Source organism: Eriocheir sinensis, chromosome 13 (assembly GCF_024679095.1).
Source record: "Eriocheir sinensis breed Jianghai 21 chromosome 13, ASM2467909v1, whole genome shotgun sequence".
Taxonomy (NCBI): Eukaryota; Metazoa; Arthropoda; class Malacostraca; order Decapoda; family Varunidae; genus Eriocheir; species Eriocheir sinensis.
Genome location: NC_066521.1, coordinates 12,451,080 through 12,477,041, shown reverse-complemented (window position 1 = coordinate 12,477,041; position 25,962 = coordinate 12,451,080). Strand labels below are relative to the sequence as shown.

At 42.2% G+C, this 25,962-nt stretch overlaps 1 protein-coding gene across 6 annotated transcripts; it reads right to left on the bottom strand.

The window, feature by feature from the left end:
- Nucleotides 1–360: 360 nt before the first annotated feature.
- LOC126998006 (uncharacterized) lies at nt 361–20,791 on the bottom strand. 6 transcript variants are annotated; one of them, XM_050859282.1, is made up of 5 exons: nt 20,237–20,791; nt 15,954–17,610; nt 15,692–15,772; nt 6,465–6,721; nt 361–1,485 (listed from the first exon to the last, which is right to left on the bottom strand). In XM_050859282.1, the coding sequence occupies exons 3-5, from the start codon at nt 15,759–15,761 to the stop codon at nt 874–876; spliced, it is 939 nt and encodes a 312-aa protein (XP_050715239.1). In that variant the 5' UTR covers nt 15,762–15,772; nt 15,954–17,610; nt 20,237–20,791; the 3' UTR covers nt 361–873. The 6 variants fall into 6 exon arrangements, with proteins under 6 accessions (XP_050715239.1, XP_050715240.1, XP_050715243.1 ...); XM_050859283.1 differs by having other exon boundaries at nt 20,289–20,791; XM_050859286.1 differs by lacking the exon at nt 15,692–15,772 and having other exon boundaries at nt 20,237–20,787.
- Between the last annotated feature and the right edge of the window lie 5,171 nt (nt 20,792–25,962).

Below are 25,962 nucleotides of genomic sequence, written 5' to 3'. Positions count from 1 at the left end.
TTGCTTGACGCATGATTAATTAAAGAACGATAATGAAAGATAATGAGGATGCATGATAGGTTCAGTCTTACAAGTTTAAGCAGTTTTGAATTCATGTACTGAGGCCTAATCAAGTTTTTCAGTAAGTTCAGCTCTGTAAGACTGAAGCAGTTTCGAATTAGTATGTTGAGGCTTCGTGAATCAGAACGTGTGAATCTTCCTATTTAACTTTTTTTTTCTGCACGGTTTTCTCAAAGGGATTTTATAGGAGCAGCGATTAGCGGACTTTTTTCTACACTTTTTTTTCTCTGTTGCCCTTGAGCTGTTTCCTTTCCTGTAAAAAAAATCTCAAAGGTGTGATCACTTTTGCGATTACTAAGTCAGGAGGAAAGAAAGAGTCGTTTTTGGCGTATAGTCACATTTTTTTATTTGTCGTGTAACACAAAATATCTACTACATCACAGTTACTTACTGACCACCACACAACATATGTCACACTTAACATTTAGTATGCTTTTGTACAGCCTCGGTATTCGACGTGTTTCCTTGTATTTTCTCGTGTTTTCTGAATTTGTACCGTTTTCTCAATCTATTTTTCTAAGTAAGCTTTTCCTTTACTTTCGTTTATTTTCCTTAACGAGGTCTCGATGTTTTTGCTCGTTTTCATTCTCTTTATACTTTTACTTTTTGTGTGTTACCTTTTTCCGTCTTTTTATTATGCAACAAACATGCAATGTTCACCCGTTTCATAACCTTGTCAACGGGTTCTGGTTTCAAAGACTATCTGATTCTCCTGGACTCACAATCTCTCACATTACAGCTAATTAATGGTTCTTATTTTCTCCACCTTTTCCAACTCTATTTTCTCCTCTGTTTATCTTTTTCTTGGAACCCTTAGATGCTTAATCGTCTCATGGGCTTAAGGAGTGCGGGATCTGCTTTCCTCTCAATACCATTACCTCCTCGCTGTTGGCCCTCATCTCTTCGCTTTCCACTTTTTTCGTCCTCTTCCTCCTTCCCGAGGGTCGCAGATCGTGTTTCAAGGAGAGCTCTTAAGGCGCGGGGTGTCATTTTTCCTTCTGGCGTCCTCTTTTCGTGTCTAGTGTTGTCATCCGGCGTGTTGGCACTACTGTCCGGGCTGCGTGTGCCTCCCTCAGGGGTACACACTTCACTATCAGGGGTCTGGGCCTCGCTCCCAGGAGTACCCGGTGTGAAGCTCTCCTCGCCGCCCTCCTCCTGGATTGACTTGTGTTTGTGTCTCGCTGTTAGGCTTCTGGAGGGCCTTCTTGGGGGACACGTCGAGGAGCGAGGAGAGCGGCGGAGGAGGGAGTGAGTGCGTCTAGGGGTGTGGGAGGCCAGTGGGGAGTGGTCGTGGAGGCCGCATGCTTCAAAGAGACTCAAGGCGCAGAGGCAATGTCCAAGGTGGTCGCCGCAGCTGGTACACTGCTTGCTGGACACCGCTGTAGGGTCTGAGGCCGTATAGGAGAGGTTCTTGTGAAGGGACACCTGTAAAGAGGGAGTGAAATTTAAGGTTAGTGAGGGTGTGACTATCCACCGCTGCCACCAGTGTATTGTAAAACTGATCTGCGCCGCTTGCTGGACTCCGCTGTGGGATATGAGACAATGTAAAAGAGATACTCGTTAAAGGAAGCTTGGAGAGAGGGAAAGTAGGAATAGTGTTACACGATCTATTTATCTCTTGATGGACGCCCTTGTGGGATATGAGGCAATGTAGGAATGGTACTCTTAAGGGGTGGCTTGAGGAGAGGGAAAGAAGGAAGGGTGTTACGTGACCTATCCATTGCTACCATTAGTGATTTGCAAAACTTGACCCTTGACCCACACTGCTTGCTGAAGGCTTCTGTGTAGTCTTCAGGTGTTTAAGAGAGGAGCTTTTGACGGAAGACATGAATAGAAGAGGATGGGGAATTAGTTGTTGGCATGAATTCGCCGCTACTACCAATGTCATTATATAAAGGAGGAATAGGCAATGTTGTGAGCTGTCTACCATTATCGCCACAACCAATGAAATGTAAGAAAGGAGGTTAAGTGAGGGCATGAGCTATCCAACCGCTGCCACCAATGCAGTATAAGAAGAGAAATGGGTCCTGGTGTGAAGAACATACTGCCACTATCAATGTAACCTAAGACATAATACAGCGATGGACTTGTCTTATATAGGGGATGGTATTGAACCCGGGACAGCAAACAGGGAGCGACGACCCTACCATGAGAGAAGTGGTGAGATAAGGTGAGGGAGAGAGAGGTGTACCTGGAGTGATGCTGTGACAAGGAAAGAAAGAAGTCAAGGGGAAAGGTAGTCTCTTGTTTTTCTGTTTGCGTGCATCTGCCTGTCTGTCTGTGTGATGTTCTTTGGGTTTTTGTCTGTCTTTCCGTCCGTATGTCTGTTTTTCTTTGTCTGTGTCTCTTTCTCAGACTTTCTATGCCTCTTATTCTGTGTGTGTGTGTGTGTGTGTGTGTGTGTGTGCGCTCTCTCTCTCTCTCTCTCTCTCTCTCTCTCTCTCTCTCTCTCTCTCTCTCTCTCTCTCTCTCTCTCTCTCTCTCTCTCTCTCTCTCTCTCTCTCTCTCTCTCTCTCTCATTAATGCAAGACAATGGTTCACCTTCATCGCCTTCCCACGTTCACCTGCACACATCAACACCTGTCGGCCTGTTTTCTGTTTACGCCCGTCAGGTGTTCCCGCGAGACCTCACGCTTGGCTCTGTTTCCATTCTGTCGTTAGGGAAGGGAAGAAAATTAGGCCCCTTTCCTTCCTTCCTTTCATTCTACCTCCCTTTTTAATTTCTTGTTTTTCTTCTTTACGCTCTTCCCCACCCCCCCACCCCCACCCCACCCAACCCCCCATTACTATTCTTCCGTGTTTTCGTGTTTTCCTCCTTACTGTTTTTTTTTTTTTTCACCGTCCCTGTTTTCGTGTTTTTTTTCTTCCATTCTTCGCTTGTACGTTCTTTCCATCATTTCTTCTTTCCCTCTTTTTCTTCTTCCTGCCTCCCTTCCCTCCTTCCTTCTCCCCATCATCCAATCCTTTCCTTCCTTTCCATTCGTTCTATTTTTCATCCCTCCTTCCTTCCTACCTTTCTTCCTTCATTCCCTATCTCATTCCTTTCTTCCTTAATAGTTAATTAATTTCTCCACACACACACACACACACACACACACACACACCACACACACACACACACACACACACACACACACACACACACACACACACACACACACACACACACACACACACACACACACACACACACACACACACACACACACACACACACACACACACACACACATAAACACACACACACACCTAAGGGACACAAAAACGCATCATTCCTAAAAAACAAAGACGAAATGAAAGTGCAAACATAAAGCGGACTGATAATTTTTTAAGACGTCGAGAGAGTGATCAAAGGTGAAGGGGCACACGGGACGTAAGTTTTTTTTTTTTTTTGTAACATGATATAACTAAGAGCGAAAGAGAAGCGATAACAAAGAGTCGGACAACCACCCCAAAGATAACCAGTGAAAGACGGAAGAAAAATTATTGAAAGAGAGAGAAGAAAGATGCCGATTTTGAGAGAGAGAGAGAGAGAGAGAGAGAGAGAGAGAGAGAGAGAGAGAGAGAGAGAGAGAGAGAGAGAGACAGAGAGAGAGAGAGAGAGAGAGAGAGAGAGACAGACAGACAGACAGACGAAGAAAAAGAAAGGTGGACAATGCCAGTGAAAAATAAAAAGCGGAGACCATCAAAGACAGACATTTTGCTTACCAAGGAAAGAACTAAAAAAAAAAAAATACGAAAGAAAAAAATCGGAAATGAACAGTGGCAGTATACTAAAAATGAGAGAGAGAGAGAGAGAGAGAGAGAGAGAGAGAGAGAGAGAGAGAGAGAGAGAGAGAGAGAGAGAGAGAGAGAAGGAGCACAGTTTACTAAGAATGAGAGAAAGAGAGAGAAAAAAAGGAGACAAACAAGCAATTCCAGAGAGTGTTGAGAGAAATGGACAAAAAACGATGTAGAGGAGAAGAAAAACAAATGCAACAAGACAATCAGTTAAAAGAAGATGGAAAAAAAAAAAAACAGGTGAGGAATAGCAATGTCTTCAGAAAACAGAAAACCACTCAAGGAACAGTATGGAAAAACAGATAAGCTTGGCAATACACTTACAAGAAAACAAAAACACAAAAAAACGCAGACGTAAAGTGTATTAGTAGAAAGAAGGCAAGAAAGAGGAGAAGAAAAGATGAGGCAGCTGGAGGACCAATCAGAAGTGTCTCAAAAAATAAATAAAATTGAAAATATACTTAAAATAAAAATAATAACGAAATAAAAGAAAGTTGAATTGTAATAATAGAAAGAAGGCAAAAAAAAAGAGAGTAGAAAAGATGAGGCAGCTGGAGAACCAATCAGCAGTGTATGAAAAAATAAATGAAATTGACAATATACTTAAAATAAAACTCATAACGAAATAAAAGCAAACCTATAGTGTATTAACAGAAAGAAGGCAAAAAAAGGAGAAGGAAAGATGAGGCAGCTGGAGAACCAATCAGCAGTGTATGAAAAAATAAATGAAATTGACAATATACGTAAAATATAACTAATAACGAAATAAAAGCAAACCTAGAGTGTATTAATAGAAAGAAGGCAAAAAAAAGGAAGCTGTAGAAAAAGGAAAAGCTCATCAAAAAGCAATCAAAGGAGAGTATATGGGAAGGACCAGGGACTATAGATGGCGCTGTACCTAGACAAAAAAAGGGAAGACGGAAGTTATCAGGGTGGAGAAAATAGATTGTCACTCCATTCATCATTTCCCTTGTCGTGTCGTTCCCTCTTTTAGCTCTTATCGCACTTCTGTTCCTGTCCTTCAGCCCAAACTCAGCCCACACGCCCCCAGTCTCACCCCAATCTTGATATTGCTGTCTGTTTCTTCTTTTAACTCTCCCGTGTTGCTATTACTCTCTCCTTCATCACAGACTTATTCCACACACCTCCATAAATACCTTGATCTTGCTGTCTGTTTCTTCTTTTAACTCTCTTGTGTTGCCATTATCCTCTCCTTCATCACAGACTTATTCCACACACCTACACGAATACCCCAACCTTGATCTTGCTGTCTGTTTCTTCTTTTAACTCTCCTGTGTTGTCATTATCCTCTCCTTCATCACAGACTTATTCCACACACCTACACGAATACCCCAACCTTGATCTTGCTGTCTGTTTCTTCTCTTAGCTCTCTTGTGTTGCTATTACTCTCCCCTTCATCACAGACTTATTCCACACACCTACATACATACCGCGGCCTAGATCTTGCTGTACTTTCCCTGCAATATCCTTTCCATCTTCCTACTGATCCTCTCATTCAGCCCAGTCTCAGCCCACAAGCCCACATACACACCCAACCCTTGATCTTGCTGGGTTTTTTTTCCTTCAGCAGCCCTCCCATCGTCCTATTCTTCCTTCCTTTAGTCCAGCCTCAGCCCACAAGCCCTCACACACCCAGCCCTTGATCTTGCTGGGGTTTTTTTTCTTTTTTTTTTCCTTCAATAGCCCTCCCATCGTTCTTTCCTTCCCTCCTTTAGTCCAGCCTCAGCCCACACACCTCTATACTCATCCGGCCTCTCTGTGTGAATAAAAAATTGAATGAAGATAAAAGAGTAGTAAGACGCTTGTGGAAAGTAAGAGAAAAACGTAAATAAAACACCAGAACCCCAAAGTACCATCTGGAATCATAGTCGCGTGGGTGGCGTTTCAGAGCCTTATCTCAGCACATCTACATTTATCCTCTTTTAGGCATCCCGTTCTCCCGCTGTCTTTCGGATTATTTTTACAGTTGGCCGCAATATTTTCTCCATATCTACGCTTTGCCTGACATACTGATCTTTTTACTCGTCGCCTGGCATCATGATAAGGTCTAATAGCCCAGCCTCAGACCACACACCCACACCCACACCCCGGGCTGGGTTCTGTCTGTTTGTTACTTCCTTTAGCCCTTCCGAAATCCTATTGTGCTCTCCTTCAGACCCCCATACTCACCCCAGCCTTAGCCCCCTTCAAACTCCCTCCCCTTCCGAAATCCTATTGTGCTCTCCTTCAGCCCCCCCATACTCACCCCAGCCTTAGCCCCCTTCAAACTCCCTCCCCTTCCGAAATCCTATTGTGCTCTCCTTCAGCCCCCCATACTCACCCCAGCCTTAGCCCCCTTCAAACTCCCTCTTTTAGCCTTCCCATTGTCCTATTGTCCTCTCTTTTAGCCCCCCCCCCCCTCTCACTCACCCCAACCTACCTCCCCCTTCAAACTCCCTCTTTTAGCCTTCCCATTGTCCTACTGTCCCCCCCTCACTCACCTCAACCTTACCTCCCCCTTCAAACTCCCTCTTTTAGCCCTCCCATTGTCCTACTGTTCTCTCTTTTATCATCCTACTGTCCCCTCCTTCAATCCAACCTCAGCCACACGCCCCCATACTCACCGCAGGCTTAGTCTTCGTGCTCTTCCGGCGGGGCAGCGTGGAGGGCGACGTGACGGGGATGTCTTGCCCGAACGCCGCCGCCAAGTCGTGCTGCGCCGCCAGGTCGAGCCCCTCCCCCAACACAAGGGAGCGGAACCCCCCCTGGCGCAGCGCTATGGAGTACCCGGCCCGACGCACCTCCGAGGCCCCTTCAGGCACGAGGGACTGGGACCGCCGCGCCCCCCGCCTCCCCATGGCTCCCGCGGCACCCACAACACCTGCAGGAGAGGAGAGAATGGCAATTATGTACATTCCTGAAGTGAATGGAGGCGAGGTTATAATTTGAAGGGGCCGCATTTACTTAGTCCCCAACGGCAATCCCATCAGCTGTAGGGGTGAAGAAAGTGACTATTCTGTACATTTATGGAGCGTGGGGAGCGAGGCTTACATTTGAGGGTGCCAGGTATCCTTTTTTTATGGGGGGCGAGGTTTTTATTTAATTAAGTGGGCTAGATTTCTTTAGTATTGAAAGGGGGGCGGGGGACGAGATTCTTATTCAAGGTGGCTATATTTCCTTTGTATTGGAAGGGGGGCTAAGTTACCATATTAAGGGAGATTAGTTTCTATATAAGAGAGTTGGAGGGGAATTAGATTACTTCATTAGGTTCAAGTTGCTGTTAACGTCGTGTTTGTTGTGTCAGTGGTGAGAGAAGTGAGACGACGCGGCGCCGGTGTTTGCTATTCATTTGTTTTACCGTCAAGGAAAGGTTATTTTTATCGGCGTCGCAGACGCCGATCAACAGATTGTCCATCTTCTTGTTGTTGTTCTCCTCAAGTTGTTTTCCTGGCTTACCCATGCATTGTAGACATGACATTGTATAATAACATTTGTTAGCCCTGATGAACCCTACAACATGGCAGGCGGTGGCTGAATCGACAGAGTAACACCACTGCGTTCAGGAGGACGCGAGTTCAATCCCCGCCCGGTGCCACCAAGCTGGGATTTTTCAGCCGCCGCCGAGTGGCTCAAAACTACCCACATGCTGTCCAGAAGACCACCTATCAACCCGGACTCTAGATTCTAGGATTAAAGATGAGCTCCGGGAGGGCAGCATGAGCCAATGCAAGATGGCGCCACTATAAACACTCGCCTGCGCCAGAACGGGCTGGGCCGACCATCAGGACCCACTGGGAAGAAGCCTTGGGCCGACCATCAGGCCCCACCGGGAAAAAGCCTACCGGCGCTATAGGCCGCGACGTAAAAAAAAAAAAAAAAAAAAAATTATAAACAAAGTCAGCTTTTTTTTATGTCTTGGCATGTGGCGCCGGTAGGCCTTCATAGTAGGGCCTGATGGTCGGCCCCAGCCCCTTGTGTCGCAGGCAAATGTTCATAGTGGTGCCATCTTTACTTTTCAGCATTTTCCATTTTAGACCCCTAGTTGCATAATATACATTGTTGTGGGTGTGTTGGAGGGTCATGCGACGCTGATCTAGCACAGTTTTTGTGCTATTAAAACTTGTTATCCGAGCATTTTAATGACCCCATCTGTTGCGTCACTCGATCCCTACGAGGCGTATTAAGGGTTTGGGTACACAGACGAAACGTTAGTGGAAATACCAAGAATTCTCTCATCTCTCCACGTATTCACAGTTAGTTATTCGATGCAAGGGACGGCCGAGGTAAAGGAATATGAGAGAAAATTGGAACACGTATTCACGGTTAGTTATTCGACGCAAGGGACGCTAGAGGTAAAGGTACATGAGTGAAAATTGGAAGAAAAAAAAACAGGATAGAGGAAACACTTCTTCGCCCGTGCACACACATATTTGGGAAGGCTTTCGTAGGAGCTGTGAGCTTTTCCAGGGGTAGATTTCTGACCCTTGTGGTAGTTCGACAATCTTCTGTACTATGAACTTTAAAAAAAAAATCACTCATGAGAACGAACTTGACTTTTTTTTTTTTTTACATTAGAAGGAATTTATTAAGAGTGCGAACCGTCTAAGAATACCGACCTATGCCCTTTCCGCGAGCAACATCACCGCAACATCACCACCATCATCGTCATCACCATCACCACCATCATCACCATCATCATCAGGCATTACTATTCCACTGCCAGACAAGAACCTTTCCCAACGTTTACCACTTCTCTGCGTCTTTAAATATACCGACCTAAACCCTTTCCGCGAGCAACATCATCACCACCATCACCATCGTCATCACCATCATCATCAGGCATTACTATTCCACTGCCAGACAAGAACCTTTCCCAACGTTTACCACTTCTCTGCGTCTTTAAATATACCGACTAACCCCTTTCCGCGAGCAACATCATCACCACCATCACCATCGTCATCACCATCATCGTCAGGCATTACTATTCTACTGCCAGACAAGAACCTTTCCTAACGTTTACCACTTCTCTGCGTCTTTAAATATACCGACTAACCCCTTTCCGCGAGCAACATCATCACCACCATCACCATCGTCATCACCATCATCGTCAGGCATTACTATTCCACTGCCAGACAAGAACCTTTCCTAACGTTCACCACTTCTCTGCGTCTTGAAAAATGTTAGTGTCCTCCGTCCTGAGCCGGCAAATGCTGTGGTGCCATCCCGCCACCTTCTACGTTTGCCCTGACGGTCCTTTCCTGCCATTCCTGGGTTACCACATATCCACTTTAACATATAGACATGGTAAAAATGGGTTAAAAATAATGAAGTGGATAAAAAATGAGGTATCAGAACATATTTTTTCTCCTTAAGCTTATTTTTGTTTACGGTGAAGTAGCATTTACCTTCCCCCGCGACACGGAATATTCTCCTTTAAGCAAATATTTCTACCCTGAAGTGTTAGCTAGCTTGTCACACGGTAAGGACAAATATTCGAGGTGGCAGGTGCAAGATAACCACGAAGCACAAATCTAGCAGCGGTCAGAGTCACGCCCCTTCCTTTACTTATTCATGGAGGCGGCTGAGGCAGGAGAGGGACGACAGTGGAAGGTAGAGGATGATTCAAGCCGGGGTTCAACTCAGCGCATACCTGACTAATCACTTATTCACGCAGGTAGAGAGCGGCAGGTAAGGCAGGTAAGGTAAGGCCGCACGCAAGGGTTAGGTGTAGGGAGGGAGGAGCGAAAAAACTGGACTTGTCTGGAGAACGCTGGCTCCGTCTTGTTACCTGTCCAGTTTGAGGTCACTCTGTATGTATTTGTGTTTGTTTCTCCTCCTTTTCTTGGTCTGAATGTCTCTACCAGCGGATGTTTGTCTTTTTGTGTTTCTTCTCTTATTTTCGGTTTCCCTGTCTTGATTTCTGTTTGTCTGTCTGTTTGTTCTTGTCGTCATGTTCCCCTGTTTCAGTTTATGTACTTTGTCTGTTTGTCTCTCTGTTTGTCGGTAAGGTTGACTGGTTGTTCATTTCCTTGTTTTTCTATCTGCGTGTGTGTGTGTGTGTGTGTGTGTGTGTGTGTGTGTGTGTGTGTGTGTGTGTGTGTGTGTGTGTGTGTCGGGTTTTCTGTCTGTCTGTTTTCTCTCTTTCATCCTCCTCATCTCTTCACCTTTGAGTGTCTATCTGTCTGTCTGTCTGTGTCTGCTAAAAATATAAGAAGTCTGTTAAGGACATAGCAAAAAAAAGCGAAAATAAGAGGAGGAGCAAAGAAAGATAGGAAGAGGAAGAGGAAGAGGAAAAAGTTGAAGAAGAAGACGAAGAAAATGAAGAGGAAAGAAAGAAAAAAAGAAAAAGAAGAAAAAAAGAAAGACTAAGAAGAAAAAGCAGAAAAAAGAAAGAAAGAGGAGAAAGGCAGAAAAAGACGAAGAAGAAGAAGAAGAAGAAGAAGGAAATGAACAAAATAAGGAAGTGGAAGCTCTAATCATGACCTCTTCTGTGCCGCCACCCCTCCCCCTCCTCCCCCCCTTCACCCCCCCACCATCCTTTGACAAGCAACAAACGCCTAATCAAAGGCAAACGTTGAGTGACCTGCCTCCCCCTCTCTCTCTCTCTCTCTCTCTCTCTCTCTCTCTCTCTCTCTCTCTCTCTCTCTCTCTCTCTCTCTCTCTCTCTCTCTCTCTCTCTCTCTCTCTCTCACTAGTTCATTCACTCCCTTCACGTGGGTGTCTTGTTATTGTGTGTGTGTGTGTGTGTGTGTGTGTGTGTGTGTGTGTGTGTGTGTGTTTACGGGCCGAGACAATGAGGCAACTTGAGAGAGAGAGAGAGAGAGAGAGAGAGAGAGAGAGAGAGAGAGAGAGAGAGAGAGAGAGAGAGAGAGAGAGAGAGAGAGAGAGAGAGAGAGAGAGAGAGAGAGAGAGAACTTTCCCATCAGTCACGGTTGAGTTAACAAGGTCACCGAGCACCTGTACTAAACACCTGTGCCCCCAAGGCGACCCTCTAATTGATGAATGAGCGCGTCGGGTTACACCAACAAGACCGCCTGGGCTTCATTCACGCGTGGAAGTGTGTGTTTTTGTGCATCAGACGTGGCTGGTATCCCCTCACTGCGTGTTTGGTATGTGGATGTTCAAGTTAGGTTAGTAAGGTTAGGCGAGGTGATGTGAGGTGGGGTGAGGGAAGGTTAAATTCAAGATCATCGTAGGTTGAGACAGGTATATAGGAGCAGTGAGCAGCGGGTTTTTTTTTCACATTTGTTACCTTTTTTTGTACCCCTGAACTAACTCCTCTGCTGTAAAAAAAAAAAAAAAAGAAGAAAAAAAACAGTAAGGTGGAGAAAGATGAGGTGTGGTGGAGTTCAGTTAAATTAGGTTCTGTTAAGTGAAGTGAGGTATGAATGGAAGGGAGATGCGGTTGAGTTGACTTAGATTAGGTATGAGGTGAAGTAAGTTGGGAGGATGTGAGGTGAGGTGCGGTGAGGTGGAGAGAGATGAGGAAAGTTAAAGTGAGGTGAAGGGAGATGAAATAAGGTTTCGGAAAATCGTTAAGATAGGTTCGGTTCGGTTCGGTTAGTTAAGTTCGGTTTAGTTAGGTTACATTAAGTTGGATTTCGTTGAAGTGGGTGTGTAATTGTCTTGAGGTCATGGGATGTATAGTAAAGAGTCGACACGTAACTTCATCACTTTGGCAACTGTAATACTCTCACTATACAGATTACAAATATTTCTTCACAAAGGATGTTACTTGGGTTACAAATACTTCAATACAGATGACGATGCTCAGGTTCCACTCTCCCGACGTTCACTGTCCGCGCATTGATTTCCACAAGCAAAAAAGTAAAAAGGAAAATGGAAAAATAAATCACGGATCGTAGGAAAAATATAAAAGACAATAAACTTTTCCAGGAAAGCACGACAACGAACCTTGGACGAGAGGGTGCGGAAAAAAAAATCCCTATCCGTATAGAAAAATATAAAAGCCAATAAATTTTTTAAAACTTTATCATCAAATTTTTCAGAAAAGTTCGATAACTACCCTTGCGCTTGCTGTACGCTTCATCTGATCAATGGGAATAGGAAGAAGTGAATAAATATATAAAAACAGACAAACGTGAAAGGCATGTAATTAGAAGGCAGATAATTAACGTAAGAAAAATAAAATGACCTTTAAATTTGCAAAGATCATCAAGGAACATTAGTCTACACCGTCATTATTATTATTATTATTATTATTATTATTATTATTATTATTATTATTATTATTATTATTATTATTATTATTATTATTATTATTATTATTATTATTGTTGTTGTCAGCAGGATCAGCCCGTATCTCTGTGACTCCGAAATTAACATAGAGAGCAACCAATTTACCTGGGTGAGCTTCGTCCTAATTAGGTAGGTGAGCTTCGCCGTGATTTCAAACAGGGCAGGTGCTTTGTATGGTTCATGTTTGATTGTTTGTTAGCGGCGATGTAAACAATTCAAGCAGCAACCCGAAATTGACCTCTCTTTTGGCCACTCATCTATACTTTCTTATACAGGAGTAGTGATGAGCGGTCTTTTTTTGTTCTCATTTATTTTTTCCCTTGAGCTGCTTTCTTTAATGTAAAAAAATATATACAAACAGTAGTAGTGTTAAAAAGAAGAAGAAAAAGAAGGAGCAATTTTGAAACGAAAGAGTTCATGTTTTCAGTTTACATAAAAAAAAAACCTCGTTCCTCCCTTTCATCACGTTACAAGCTTTTATACAATAACTTTCCCTGACATTATTAGATTCATGTTGTTGTTTTTTGTTTTTGTTTTTTTCAAGGCAAGCGTAGAGTTATTTCTGGCCTCCTTTTATCCTCTTTGTGCGTGTGTGAGTTAATTCTCCTCCTCCTCCTCCTCCTCCTCCTCCTCCTCTACCCCCACCTTCGTCTCTACCCCCACAGGTACACCCTTATTAGCCCAGCTTACAGGTGCTTATAATTAATTGATTAGTCTATGAAAAGACGTCGCCTTTCTCCAGGTAAAAGATAACACCTGGAGGGGAAAGAGGAGGAGGAGGAGGAGGAGGGGAAGAAAGATATATAATGATGAGGATATGAATGATGATGGTGCTAAGAAAATATATTGGGGTAAACGTTGATCAAAAACACTAAAAGGGAAAAATGAAGAGGAGGAGAAGGAAGAGTAGAGAAAAGAAAAAGAAGAAGAGAAAAGAAAAGAAGAGAAAGAAGGAAAGGAGAAGAAGAAGGAAGAGAAACAAAGAAGATGAGAAGAAAAAGAAGTGAAGGAAAATGTAAAGAAACAACACCATAAATGAAAAGGGAAAATATAAGTAGACGAAGTAGGAAAAGGAAGAAAAAAAGGTCTGTTAAAGAAGAAGAAAGTCAAAATGCAAGGAGAAAATTGGAGAAGAGAAATTTGAGGAGGAGGAAGAGGAGAAGGAGGAGGAGGAGGAGGCGGAGGCGCGTGTGCCCAGCTATCATGTGTCAAGGTCGTCTCTCGGTCTATTACAAGATCATGTGAATCGGATTATAGATGATGTCGCGTGTTTGCGCTGCCGACCGACGGAATGACTGGCTGATAGACTGACTGGGAAATTGACTCACTATCTGGCTGACTGAATGATTGATTGACAGACTGACTGACTTGCTTGTTACTGTATGACTTGACTAACTGACTGGCTGACTGACTGAGAGATAGATCGACCGATTGACTGACTGAATGAATCAATGGCTGACTGACTTACTCGTTTTTTTACTGATAAAATGACTGACTGGTTGATTGACTGACTGACCGATGGACCTTCCGATCGACTGACTGAATGACTGATTATCTGACTGACTTCCTTACTATCTAGCTGACCTTCCTGACCAACTGACTGACTGACTGATTGACTGGCTTTCTTACCCTTATATTGACCAACTAAATGACTGTGTGGCTGCTTGACTAACTAATTCTGGGTTGATATATTGACTGGGTTATGACTGACTGACTGGCTAATTGGGTTGCAGTTAATTGTCTGACTGACTCACTCACTCGCTGCTGGATTATTAATTTACGCACGAACCAAACAACTGAAAAACTGACTGATTCATTTAGGATGATTATTTTATCGTTTTCCCTTATTACTCATTATTATTATTATTATTATTATTAGTAGTAGTAGTAGTAGTACCATCATTACTATTTAGCCCTAATACATAATTTCCCTGATGTAGATAATGAAATGATTGGCCTTGAAATAATGATGATTGAGGTAACGGTGTTGTTGTTGTTGTTGTTGTTGTTGTTGTTGTTGTTCTTGTTGGTGGTGGTAGTGATTGCGGTGGTGATTGTGGTGGTGGTGGTGGTGATGTTGTTGGTGGTGGTGGTGATTGCGGTGGTGATTGTGGTGGTGGTGATGTTGTTGTTGTTGGTGGTGGTGATGTTGTTGTTGTTGGTGGTGGTGGTAGTGATTGCGGTGGTGATTGTGGTGGTGGTGATGTTGTTGGTGGTGGTAGTGATTGCGGTGGTGATTGTGGTGGTGGTGATGTTGTTGTTGGTGGTGGTAGTGATTGCGGTGGTGATTGTGGTGGTGGTGATGTTGTTGTTGTTGGTGGTGGTAGTGATTGCGGTGGTGATTGTGGTGGTGGTGATGTTGTTGGTGGTGGTAGTGATTGCGGTGGTGATTGTGGTGTGGTGATGTTGTTGTTGGTGGTGGTGGCGATGTTGTTGCTGTTGGTGGTGGTGATTGCGGTGGTGATTGTGGTGGTGGTGATGTTGTTGTTGGTGGTGGTGATGTTGTTGGTGGTGGTGGTAGTGATTGCGGTGGTGATTGTGGTGGTGGTGATGTTGGTGGTGGTGGTAGTGATTGTGGTGGTGGTGATGTTGTTAGTGGTGGTGGTAGTGATTGTGGTGGTGATTGTGGTGGTGGTGATGTTGGTGGTGGTGGTGGTAGTGATTGTGGTGGTGGTGATATTGTTGTTGGTGGTGGTAGTGATTGTGGTGGTGATTGTGGTGGTGGTGATGTTGGTGGTGGTGGTGGTGATGTTGTTAGTGGTGGTGGTAGTGATTGGGGTGGTGATTGTGGTGGTGGTGATATTGTTGTTGGTGGTGGTAGTGATTGTGGTGGTGATTGTGGTGGTGGTGATGTTGTTAGTGGTGATTGTGGTGGTGGTGGTAGTGGCTGCGGTGGTGGAGGTGGTGGTGTTGACAGTGATGGTATTTTAAAAGAGACCCAGTTAAGGTGGGATTATTAATTAAGTCGCCACAGGTTTTAATTATCGAAACTAATCACTAGTTTACAGAGCGCGTTGATTAGTGTTATAAGGGATAAAATGTTATTAATTTCACACCGCAAGGGAAAGAATAATACGGAAAAATATTAATTAAATCGTGAATTATCGAGGATTGCAATCAGCGAGAGGCGATAATAATGATGATGATGATGATGGTGATGATGATGATGATGATGACGACGACGATGATAGTGATAATAAAGATGATGAATATTCAACACGCTTGCATATTCGTCATTACTACCGAAAAACGTGTGTGTGGTGTGTGTGTGTGTGTGTGTGTGTGTGTGTGTGTGTGTCTGTCTGTCTGAATCCCCAAAAAACACACACACACACACACACACACACACACACACACACACACACACACACACAGACACACGCACACACACACGGACCTAACCTTTCAATATGTCAATGGCTTACGTAAAGGTTCGGACAAAGGGTCAAAGAGAGAGAGAGACAGAGAGAAAGACAGACACCGAGAGAGAGAGAGAGAGAGAGAGAGAGAGAGAGAGAGAGAGAGAGAGAGAGAGAGAGAGAGAGAGAGAGAGATTTGCCCAACCCCGACACTTGTAACCTACGTAACTTACCTTTCCTTCTGTCAGGTGGATCAGCGTCCGCCTTCACACCTGTACACACACCTGCCCACGTCGCCTGCATGCCGCACACACCTGTCAACACACACACACACACACACACACACACACACACACACACAGGGGTCAGCGGGTGTCTTTCTCGTAAACACTGATATTCGTTTTCTATGCGATCTTAATAAACAACATGAGAGAGAGAGAGAGAGAGAGAGAGAGAGAGAGAGAGAGAGAGATGCAAAACTAAAAATTCACTCACTTATTTTCCTTTTCTCTATTTCTTTTATTCTGTGCTTCACTTTTATGGGTTGTCTAGTTTTATTTTTTTTGTGTGTGTGTCAATTGCCTTTTCGACCGCAGTCTAGTGAACTTTTTCCGGAGAGAGAGAGAGAGAGAGAGAGAGAGAGAGAGAGAGAGAGAGAGAGAGAGAGAGAGAGAGAGAGACTTTTTTTTTCTTTTCAGTAATTCCTCTTTCACGTTACAGTTACGGGTCACCAATTTTCTCTTTTTTTCTCTTTTTTACTTTCTCTCTTTTTCAGTATTCCCTAACTTTTTCTCTCCCTTTTTATGAGTTTTTTCAGGTACGGGAATTTGTTTGTTTGTTTTTGTTGTTGTTTTCTCGCTGCTGTTGTTGTTTTTTGTTTTAAGTGGCTTCAAGTTTCGTTTGTTTTAAGTTATTGATTGCTTTTGTTGTTTAATATATCAACGTTTTTCTAAATAAGTTCCCGACATATATCATTCTCCACTCTGCATAATTTTTTTCCATTTTCTTTTTTTCCTTTTTTTCTTATCTAATTAATGAAGATGTACGGTACTCATTTTTGCGTATATTTTTCTTTTGATTTTTTCCTGCTTCGTTTTTTTTTGTTTTTTTTACGCTTTTGATCTAATTTTTCATTTCTTTACCAATGCCATTTCCTCCTTCCTTGGAATTAATCATTTTTAACTTCATTTCCTTTTTTTTATTACTGCATTCAGCTTTACTTTTTCCACGTACGTATTTTCTTATGTTTATTAGTTCATTCCTTTTAATTTCCTACTCGTAACCATTTACTTATTTACGTGCAGTCATTCGTTTTCACAGTATTTTCTGCTTACTTTCTTCAATTTCAGTTTCCTTCACATTTTTCTAAGTTTATTTTCATTGGTTTCAAATTAACGTCTAGTCATCGGTTCTTAAATCGTCACAGTGGTGGTTGTTACTGTATCCTTTTTTTTCTTGTATTGCTCCTTTTTATTTCATTATTTTCGGTTCTGTTCCGTTTTATTTTTTCTCCTGTATTTTCAATGTTGTCTTACTTTCAGTTTCTGTCAGTTTCCTCCATTGCCACCATCATACTTCACTTTTCTCTTCCTGTGTTTTCAGTTCCATTTCACATTTTTTTCCTCGTGTTTTTTCAATGCTTTAATTTATTTTTAGTTATATATTAGTCTTCGTTTTTCGCCTAATTTCCCTTCCTTACATTGTCATTGTCATTCCTCTCTTTCCCTTTATTTTCAGGTCTGTTTCTCTTTTTCTTTCCTAGATTTCCAATGTTTTAATTTCTTTCCTATTTTCCAGTTTCATTTCCAGTCTTATATCTAGTGTTTCCTCTTAATAAAATCACTATCATTATTCACTTTTCTATTTTTTTCCTATTTTATCAGTTACGTCATATTTTATTTTCACTTCTGTATTTTCAGTGTTCTATTCTTTTTCGAATTTCAGTTAGTTTAAGTTTTATATCTTGTTTTTCTTCCTTTTATTACCACAGTCGTCCTTTACTTTTCCTTTATGTTCAGTTTTGTTTCACCTTATTGTCACTCATTTTACTCTCGCTGCGTTTCATACACGTTTCTCATTTTCCTCCTCGCCAACAAACTTTCTGACTCGCACTTTTATCAAACACAGTCACGTCACTCGATCAAACAATCGCCTTCAACAAGAAAGAAAGAAGCAATATAAGAAAAACAGAACTTCGGAAACTCTTGCAACACTTGAAGGAGAAAGAGTTTTTGAGCAGATCCAGTCTTCCTCCTCCTCCTCCTCCTCTTCCCGCAGCTCACGATTTTCCTCCACTTTCCTCCTCTTTCCTCCACTCAGCCTCACCCCAAAACTAGTTACGGTGGAAGGAAGAAGAGTATCAACCGGTAATTGAGAGGGAGGGGAGAGAGAGAGAGAGAGAGAGAGAGAGAGAGAGAGAGAGAGAGAGAGAGAGAGAGAGGTATTGGCAAAGTTTGTTGCACGATCAGGATACTTGGGAGAAGAAGGGAGAGTGCAGGGAAGAGCACCATGGGAGGGAATGACTAACTGGCTGGAATGACTGATTGTGAGTGACTGGAGCTTGGGGAATGACTAACTGGTGTGGCTAGCTTGTGGAATGAATGATTGTGAATGGAAAAGCTGATTGTGCGTGAAAAGAGCCTGTGTAATGACTTTGTGTGACTGGAGCTTTTGGAATGATTGATTGTGAGTGAGCAGAACTTGGGGAATGACTGACTGAGTACAGCTCGTGGAAAGAATAAGTGTGGAATGACTGATTGCAAGTGGCTGTACCTTATGGAATGACTGATTGTGAGCAACTGGACCTTGTGGAATGACTGATCGTGAGTGACTGGATTTAGTGGAATGAGTGAGTGTGAGTAGATTGACTGACTGTGGGTGACTTGAGTTCGTGAAATGACTGATTGTGAGTGACTGTAGCTTGTGGAATGACTGATTTTGAGTGATTGTATTTTGTGGAATGACTGATTGTGAGTGACTTGTTTGTGGAATGACTGATTGTGAATGACTAGGTTATGGAATGACTGATTGTGAGTGACTTGTTTGTGGAATGACTGATTGTGAGTGACTAGTTTGTGGAATGACTGATTGTGAGTGACTAGTTTGTGGAATGACTGATTGTGAGTGACTAGTTTGTGGAATGACTGATTGTGAGTGACTAGTTTGTGGAATGACTGATTGTGAGTGACTAGTTTGTGGAATGACTGATTGTGAGTGACTAGTTTGTAGAATGACTGATTGTGAGTGACTAGTTTGTGGAATGACTGATTGTGAGTGACTAGTTTGTAGAATGACTGATTGTGAGTGACTAGTTTGTGGAATGACTGATTGTGAGTGACTAGTTTGTGGAATGACTGATTGTGAGGGACTAGTTTGTAGAATGACTGATTGTGAGTGACTGTAGCTTGTGGAATGACCGATTGTGAGCGACTAGTTTGTGGAATGACCGATTGTGAGTGACTGTAGTTTTTGGAATGACTGATTGTGAGCGACTGGTTTGTGAAATGACCGATTATGAGTGACTAAAGGTAGTGGAATAACTGATTGTGAGTGACTGTAGCTTGTGGAATGACTGACTGTGAGTGACTGTAGCTTGTAGAATGACTGATTGTGAGTGACTGTAATTTGTGGAATGACTGATTGTGAGTGACTGTAGTTTGTGGAGTGACTGATTGTGAGTGACTGTAGTTTGTGGAATGACTGATTGTGAGTGACTGTAGTTTGTGGAATGACTGATTGTGAGTGACTGTAGTTTGTGGAATGACTGATTGTGAGTGACTGTAGTTTGTGGAATGACTGATTGTGAGTGACTGTAGCTTGTGGAATGACTGATTGTGAGTGTCTGTAGCTTGTGGAATGACTGATTGTGAGTGACTAAAGGCAGTGGAATGATTGATTGTGAGTGAGTGGAGTTTATGAAAGACTGATTGCGAGTGACTGAAGCTTGTGAGATGACTGACTGTGAATGGAATGAGTGATTAAGTTCGTGGAGTGATGGATTGTGCCGGATTATTCTGAAATGCGTCAAGGGATGATGTAGTAAATGCCAAATTGTGCACCAGATGGAATGAAAAAGAAATTGAAGGGAAAGACTGACTGTGTGAAGCAGGAATGAAATAGAAAGAATCGAAAAGGAAAAATGCGTGTAATGAAAAGAAAATGGTGAGTGTGCGAGCTGAAATTGAAAGGGAGTGAGTGGAGAGACTAGTGGAAAACATTGGAGTGGTGAGGACATTAGTGGAAAGATAAATATAAAGGACAATTTGGATGTGGACGGAACGAGGTTTAAATGTTGATACAGAGTAAAAAAAAAAAATGCATGGTGAAAAAAATTACAACACCAGAATTACTAGAAAACTGTTGGGGTTTTAAAAGAAAGTGGATGTTAGATGAATAAAAGAATCAGCTGAAACCATTGAAAAGAAGCGAAGCAGAAAAGAGGCTAAAAAAAAATTACTAAATGTTAAAGCCTCTAATACAAAATAAAACTATGAAAAATTAAAAGTTGAACTGAAAAATATATAAAAAAAGTTGTGAAATATGAGCAATTGAAACTTTAAGAAGAAAAAACAGAAAAACAAAGAAAAAACGAAAAAAAAGTGATGAAAAATAGAAAACAAAACGAAGAAAAAAGAAAAAGAAGAAAAAGAAAAGATATATAACACAACAAGTGGATGTAAACGATAACTAAGAACCGAAACAAGACTACAAGTGGAATTAAACGGAGTGCAGCGAAGTGGAACCAAGTGCAAATGAGAGAACACAAGTGGAATGCTGACTGGTTGATGGAGTGACGGAGGGGCGAAGGGGAGCGCTGACTGGCTGACTGACTGGACCGAACTGGCGCGGGCGGGCGGGGTGACTGGAGCGCTGACTGTTGGAGGCGACGGAGAAGGAGGAGGAGGAGGAGGAACACGGCGCGGCGGGGACCCAGCAGCGGCGGCGGCTAGGAGGAGCGAGCAGCGAGGAGCGAGGGGCAGGCGGCGTGTTTACAAGGAGCTCAGTCCCTGTTATGAGGTAGCGTCGTTACGTCACACCGCCTTCACGCCGCCCCTCGCCTCGCCTCGCCGCCCGCCCCGGATCGCAGGGATGGCAACACCGCTGGCTGCCCCCCGGAGGATCGATCACTGCCCCTCCTCCTCCTCTGACTCTGGCTCTGACTCCTCTTCTTCCTCCTCCTCTTCCTCCTCCTCCTCCTCCTCCTCCTCCTCCTCCTCCTCCTCCTCCTCCTCCTCCTCCTCCTCCTCCTGTTGATACTGTCGCTATCGTTGAGCCGGAGCAAATGAGGACCATCGGCCACATCGGAGGTGCACACGTCTAAGTGCTTCTTCTCCTCCTCCTCCTCCTCCTCCTCCTCCTCCTCCTCCTCTTGTTGATGCTGTCGCTATCGTTGAGCCGGAGCAAATGAGGACCATCGGCCACATTGGAGGTGCACACGTCTAAGTGCTTCTCCTCCTCCTCCTCCTCCTCCTCCTCTTCTTCTTTTCCTCTTCCTCATCCTCCTCTTCTTTACCTTCTCCGCCTCCTGGTCCTCTTCCTCCGTTTCTTTTTATTTTTCATTTTCGTTTTTTCTTAATTTGTTTTATTCTCCTTTTTCGTTTTCTCATTTTCTTTCTTTTTCTTCCTTTCCTTTTCCTTTTACTTATTTTCCTCCACTTCCTTCTCCTCCTCCTCCTCGTCGTCGTCTTTGTCCTTTTTTTCTTTTTCTTTTTCTTTCCTTTCTCTTTTCCTCCTCCTCCTCCTCGTCCTCCTCATCCTCATTTTCATCATCCTCTTCTTTTCCTCCCTCCCCCCTCCTCCTCCTCCTCCTCCTCCTCCTCCTCCTCCTCCTGCGTCTTCCGTTTGTTTTTTCCTTGTTTATTTTTAGACTTAATTCTGTCATCGCGGCCAAAGATTGGATTTTACTTTTTTTCTGCTGATTGAAATGTTATTATTTTTTTATGGTAACAGAAAATAGTTGAATGTTTTTTTATCTCGCTTCGAACGCTACTCCAGAAATGATATTTATAGAAGTAGAAACTTTAAAAAAAAAAACGTTGAGCCGGAAAACAAAAATACTCGATAAAAGGAGAGAAAATAAGACTTCAAAGAATTTAGAGTGACCAGAAGAAGAAAAAAGAAGAAGAAGAAGAAGAAGAAGAAGATAAAGAAGAAGAAAAAGAAGAAGATAAAGAAGAAGAGAAAAAAGAAATGACCAGAAGAAAAAGATGATGAAGGAGAAGAAAAAAGAACAGAAGAAGAGAAGAATAACAAGAAAAAGAAGGAACAAGAATCAATAAAGTAGGGACGAAAGAGAGAAAGAAAGAAACAAAGAGAGAAAAATACCTTCAAGACGCAGGTGTTTAGTGTGCCGAGGACCCCCTGAGAGAGAGAGAGAGAGAGAGAGAGAGAGAGAGAGAGAGAGAGAGAGAGAGAGAGAGAGAGAGAGAGAGAGAGAGAGAAAAACAGGTGGTTGGGAGGGGGTAGCAGAATGATAAGGGCAAATGCTCCCTCCTCCTCCTCCTCCTCCTCCTCCTCCTCCTCCTTCTATTCTTCTTTCTCTTCTTTCTCTTCTTCTCCTTTTTTTCTTTTTTGCTTCTTTTTCTATTTATTTTTCACCTCCTCCTCCTCCTCTTCCTCCTCCTCCTCCTCTTCCTCCTCTTCGTGCTCCTATGCTTCTATCTTTTTTTCTTTTTTTCTCATCCTTGTCCTCCTCGTCCTCCTCCTCCTCCTCCTCCTCCTCCTCCTGCTCGGCGATACATCTTCAAGTTTTAGCGCCCAGTAAGAGAGCCCCGAACGAAGCATTTGGCAACCCCGCCCGTGTATGAAGCGATGTGAAAGACGAGACAAATGCCACGGAAACCAATGACGTAAGAATCCCCTGCAGGTCCGCTTTAAGTCTGAACCGCGAACAAAAATAAAACAGCAAAATAATTAACAAAAACGGTGGTGTTACCAGGATTATCTGTGTATATATATAGTTCTTCTGTTCGTTATTTTTATTTTATTTTTATTTTTGTTCCTCTTCTGTACATGTCCAAACACGTTAATCACTATCTCTCCATCTCTCTCATCTTCTCCATCCTCACTATTGTGTTGAAAGTGATTATACGGAACCCTTACCCCCTCCTCCTCCTGCTCCTCCTCCTCCTCCTTTGCCCTCACCTCTCACCCCCCCCCCCACCCACCCCTGTCTCTCCTTGATGGCTAGTCGTATATAGATGAAGATGGAGAAAAATAAGATGAAGTAGATTAAGAAGAAAAGTACTAAAAAAAATATATATAAATTGATACAAAGAAGAAAAAGAAGATAAACAATAAGAAGATAAGAGGATGATGAGGATGAACAAGAAGAAGAAAAAGAATGAAACAAAGGTGAAAGAAAATAAGTAGAAAAATTAGAAGAAAAGGACGAAGAAGATAATGGTATTGAAGAAAATGAAAAAGAAGAAAGATGAAACTAAAACTAAGACGAAAAAAAAAAGAAAAAGATAGGAAAAAAAGAAGACACAAGAATGATATGAAAAAAAAGACTGATAAAACTAAGACGAAGGAAAATAAGAAAAGAAGAAAGATGAAACTAAGACGAAGGAAAATAAGAGAAAAGATAGAAAAAGAAGACACAGAAGATAATGATGAACAAAAAGACTGATAAAACTAAGACGAAGGAAAATAAGAGAAAAGATAGAAAAAGAAGACACAGAAGATAATGATAAAATGAACAAAAAGAAAGATAATACTAAGACGAAGCAAAAGATTGAAAAAGACAAGAAGATGATGATGATGATAATAAACAAATATGATCAATTAAACTAAAAGAGAAAAAAGATGAAATAAGAAAAATTAACACGAAAACGAAGAAGAAAAATGAAGCCAAGGCGGAGAAAAACGTTGAAAGCAGAGGGAAGAATAAACGAAGAAGAATTAGATGACGATTCTAATGGTGATGAAGATGAAGAAGAATGGGAAGTTCAGACATTTCTCTTCGGCGGCCTCCATCCCGCTGACCTACATAGCCCGAGGAGTCTTACTGCTGAGCGCGGGGGAGAATATCAAGACGCAGACTGAGCTAAATTGAGTTTGCATATTTGGAAGTTTTGTGCCATTCTCGATCCTTCTGTGTCTGTCTGTATGTCTGTTAGTTGGGTGGTTGTCTGTCTGTCTGTCTTGGCTTGTCTGTTTCTCTATTGGTTGTCAGGATCTGTTTGTCTGTTTCTGTTGGCTTGTATGTTTGTCCATCTGTTAGCTTGTCTTTTTGTTTATCTGCCTATCTGTCTGTTTGTCTCTCTTTGTCTGTTAGCTTGTCTGTTTATTGATTATCTGTCTTTCTGTCTTCCTGTCTGTATGTGTCTGTTTATCTCTTTATCTATCTGTCTGTCTATCTAACTATTTATCTATCTCTATCTTTGCAGTATTTATCGCAGTTTTCTTTCTTCGTGCAGATGTGAATTGCTCTCGTATATTCCTTTCCGGTAATGTCCGATAAACACAGGCCATTACGCAGGACAATACGCATTATTTTTGGGGAATACTTTAGTTTTATTATTATTATTATTATTATTATTATTATTATTATTATTATTATTATTATTATTATTATTATTATTATTATTGTTGTTGTTGTTGTTGTTGTTGTTATTTGCTGTTGCTGCTGTTGTTGTTGTTTTCCTATCTCTTTCGATTTCTAGTTCTACGCAAAATTTCACACCCATTAATACAGTGACCAAAAGAAGAAAAAAAAAGACAAGATCAAGAACAAGAAGAAGAAGAAGGAGAGAGAAAGAAAGAAAAAAAGAAAGGGAAAAAGAAACCCTGTCCACCGTACTAATGCAAGAGTCAGTCAGGACTTTCATCTCCTCTCAATTCATCATTATCATCACCACCATCATCATCATCATCACGACCAGCATCAACAACAATACTTTCTCTTCAACTTCACACCCTTTCCCCACTTCATATTTTTTAATCAGCACCTCCTCCCACGCGTCCCTCTTCTTAATGCAGGAATCAATCAGACTCTTTCATCTTCCTCGCCTCGCCCTTTCTATTTTGCTCCCATATGTCCGTAACTCTATGGGACTGCCCGCCGGTCTCTATTATTCCTCTCTCTCTCTCTCTCTCTCTCTCTCTCTCTCTCTCTCTCTCTCTCTCTCTCTCTCTCTCTCTCTCTCTCTCTCTCTCTCTCTCTCTCTCTCTCTCTCTCTCTCTCTCTCTCTCTCTCTCTCTCTCTCTCTCTCTCTCTCTCTCTCTCTCTCTCTCTCTCTCTCTCTCTCTCTCTCTCTCTCTCTCTCTCTCTCTCTCTCTCTCTAAGAAGAAGAAGAAGGAGGAAAAGATAATGATGATGAAAAAGAGAAGAGGAAGTAGTAGCAGTGGTAGTAGTAGTAGATGAAGAAGAAGAAAAAGAAGAAGAAGAAGAAGAAGAAGACGGAGGAGGAGGAGGAGGAGAAGGATAGGAGGTGGAGGAGGACAAGATAAAAAATAGTTGAAAAAGAAGAATATGATGGTGATAACAATGGTGGTGAAAAAGACAAATAAAACTGAGGCGAAAAAGAAAATATAATAGCGACTAAACTTTCTCTTGCAATATTCATTAACCCCAAGAAGTTTTTTCCTGACCTTCAACTACAACAAAAAAAGAAGTAGTGGCTGCTTTCTCTCCTTAAAAAGTATATACACCAATTACAAAAACTTTCTTGCTCTTTTTCTTTGGTGTCTGTGCAGTGTTCGGCGGCGTGTGAGGCGGGTCAAGGCGACGAGGGGGGAAGGGGCGGATAAAATGAACTATAGTCCGTTTCATTCCGTCTGTCCACTCGCGAACGTAAATGTGGCACCTGCGCATTGTTAGTTCGTGGTTGCGTGAAGATAAAAAAAAAATTCAGTGATATATTTGAAAGTTTGTGTATACAAAAAACCTCAAGCCCTCTTATATGAACCGCAAACATGCCTATTTGCATCAATAATCTGCCATACAAGCACACGAAAGAACAACTTGCATATCAAACAGTATAGTCTAATCTTACTTGAGCGACTAAAAGCCTTTCAGATACCCATATTTCATCTCGTTCAGGTACATACTGTGACATCTGACTCTGTAAATGTCTATACATAAGGAATTTTGATGTGCTGCATATAGATAACGTGGGTAGCCTAATAATCGAAATAGCCTAGCATCGCATTCAACAGTTATTATTTACTATTTCATATTATTTCGATTATTAATCGTTATTTATTTGCAATAAATTATTAAGGTACCTTTATTTGCACTTGCAGACCCAGATGTCTTTTAATATACCAGAAATTATTTATCAATCAATGAATTTGAAAACCATTGGTCGTTCGAGAAGGATGTGACTTGTTTGATACAAGCTTGTCTCTTCGGGTGTTTGTATGTTAGATCATTGATGCAAACGACTGAGTTGTATTTTGCATACATAAACATTCAAATATATTAATGAAAAATAATCTTAAATGTCTATTACATCAGTTGACTTTCATGTACTCACGAACCAGAAATGAGCAGGTGCCA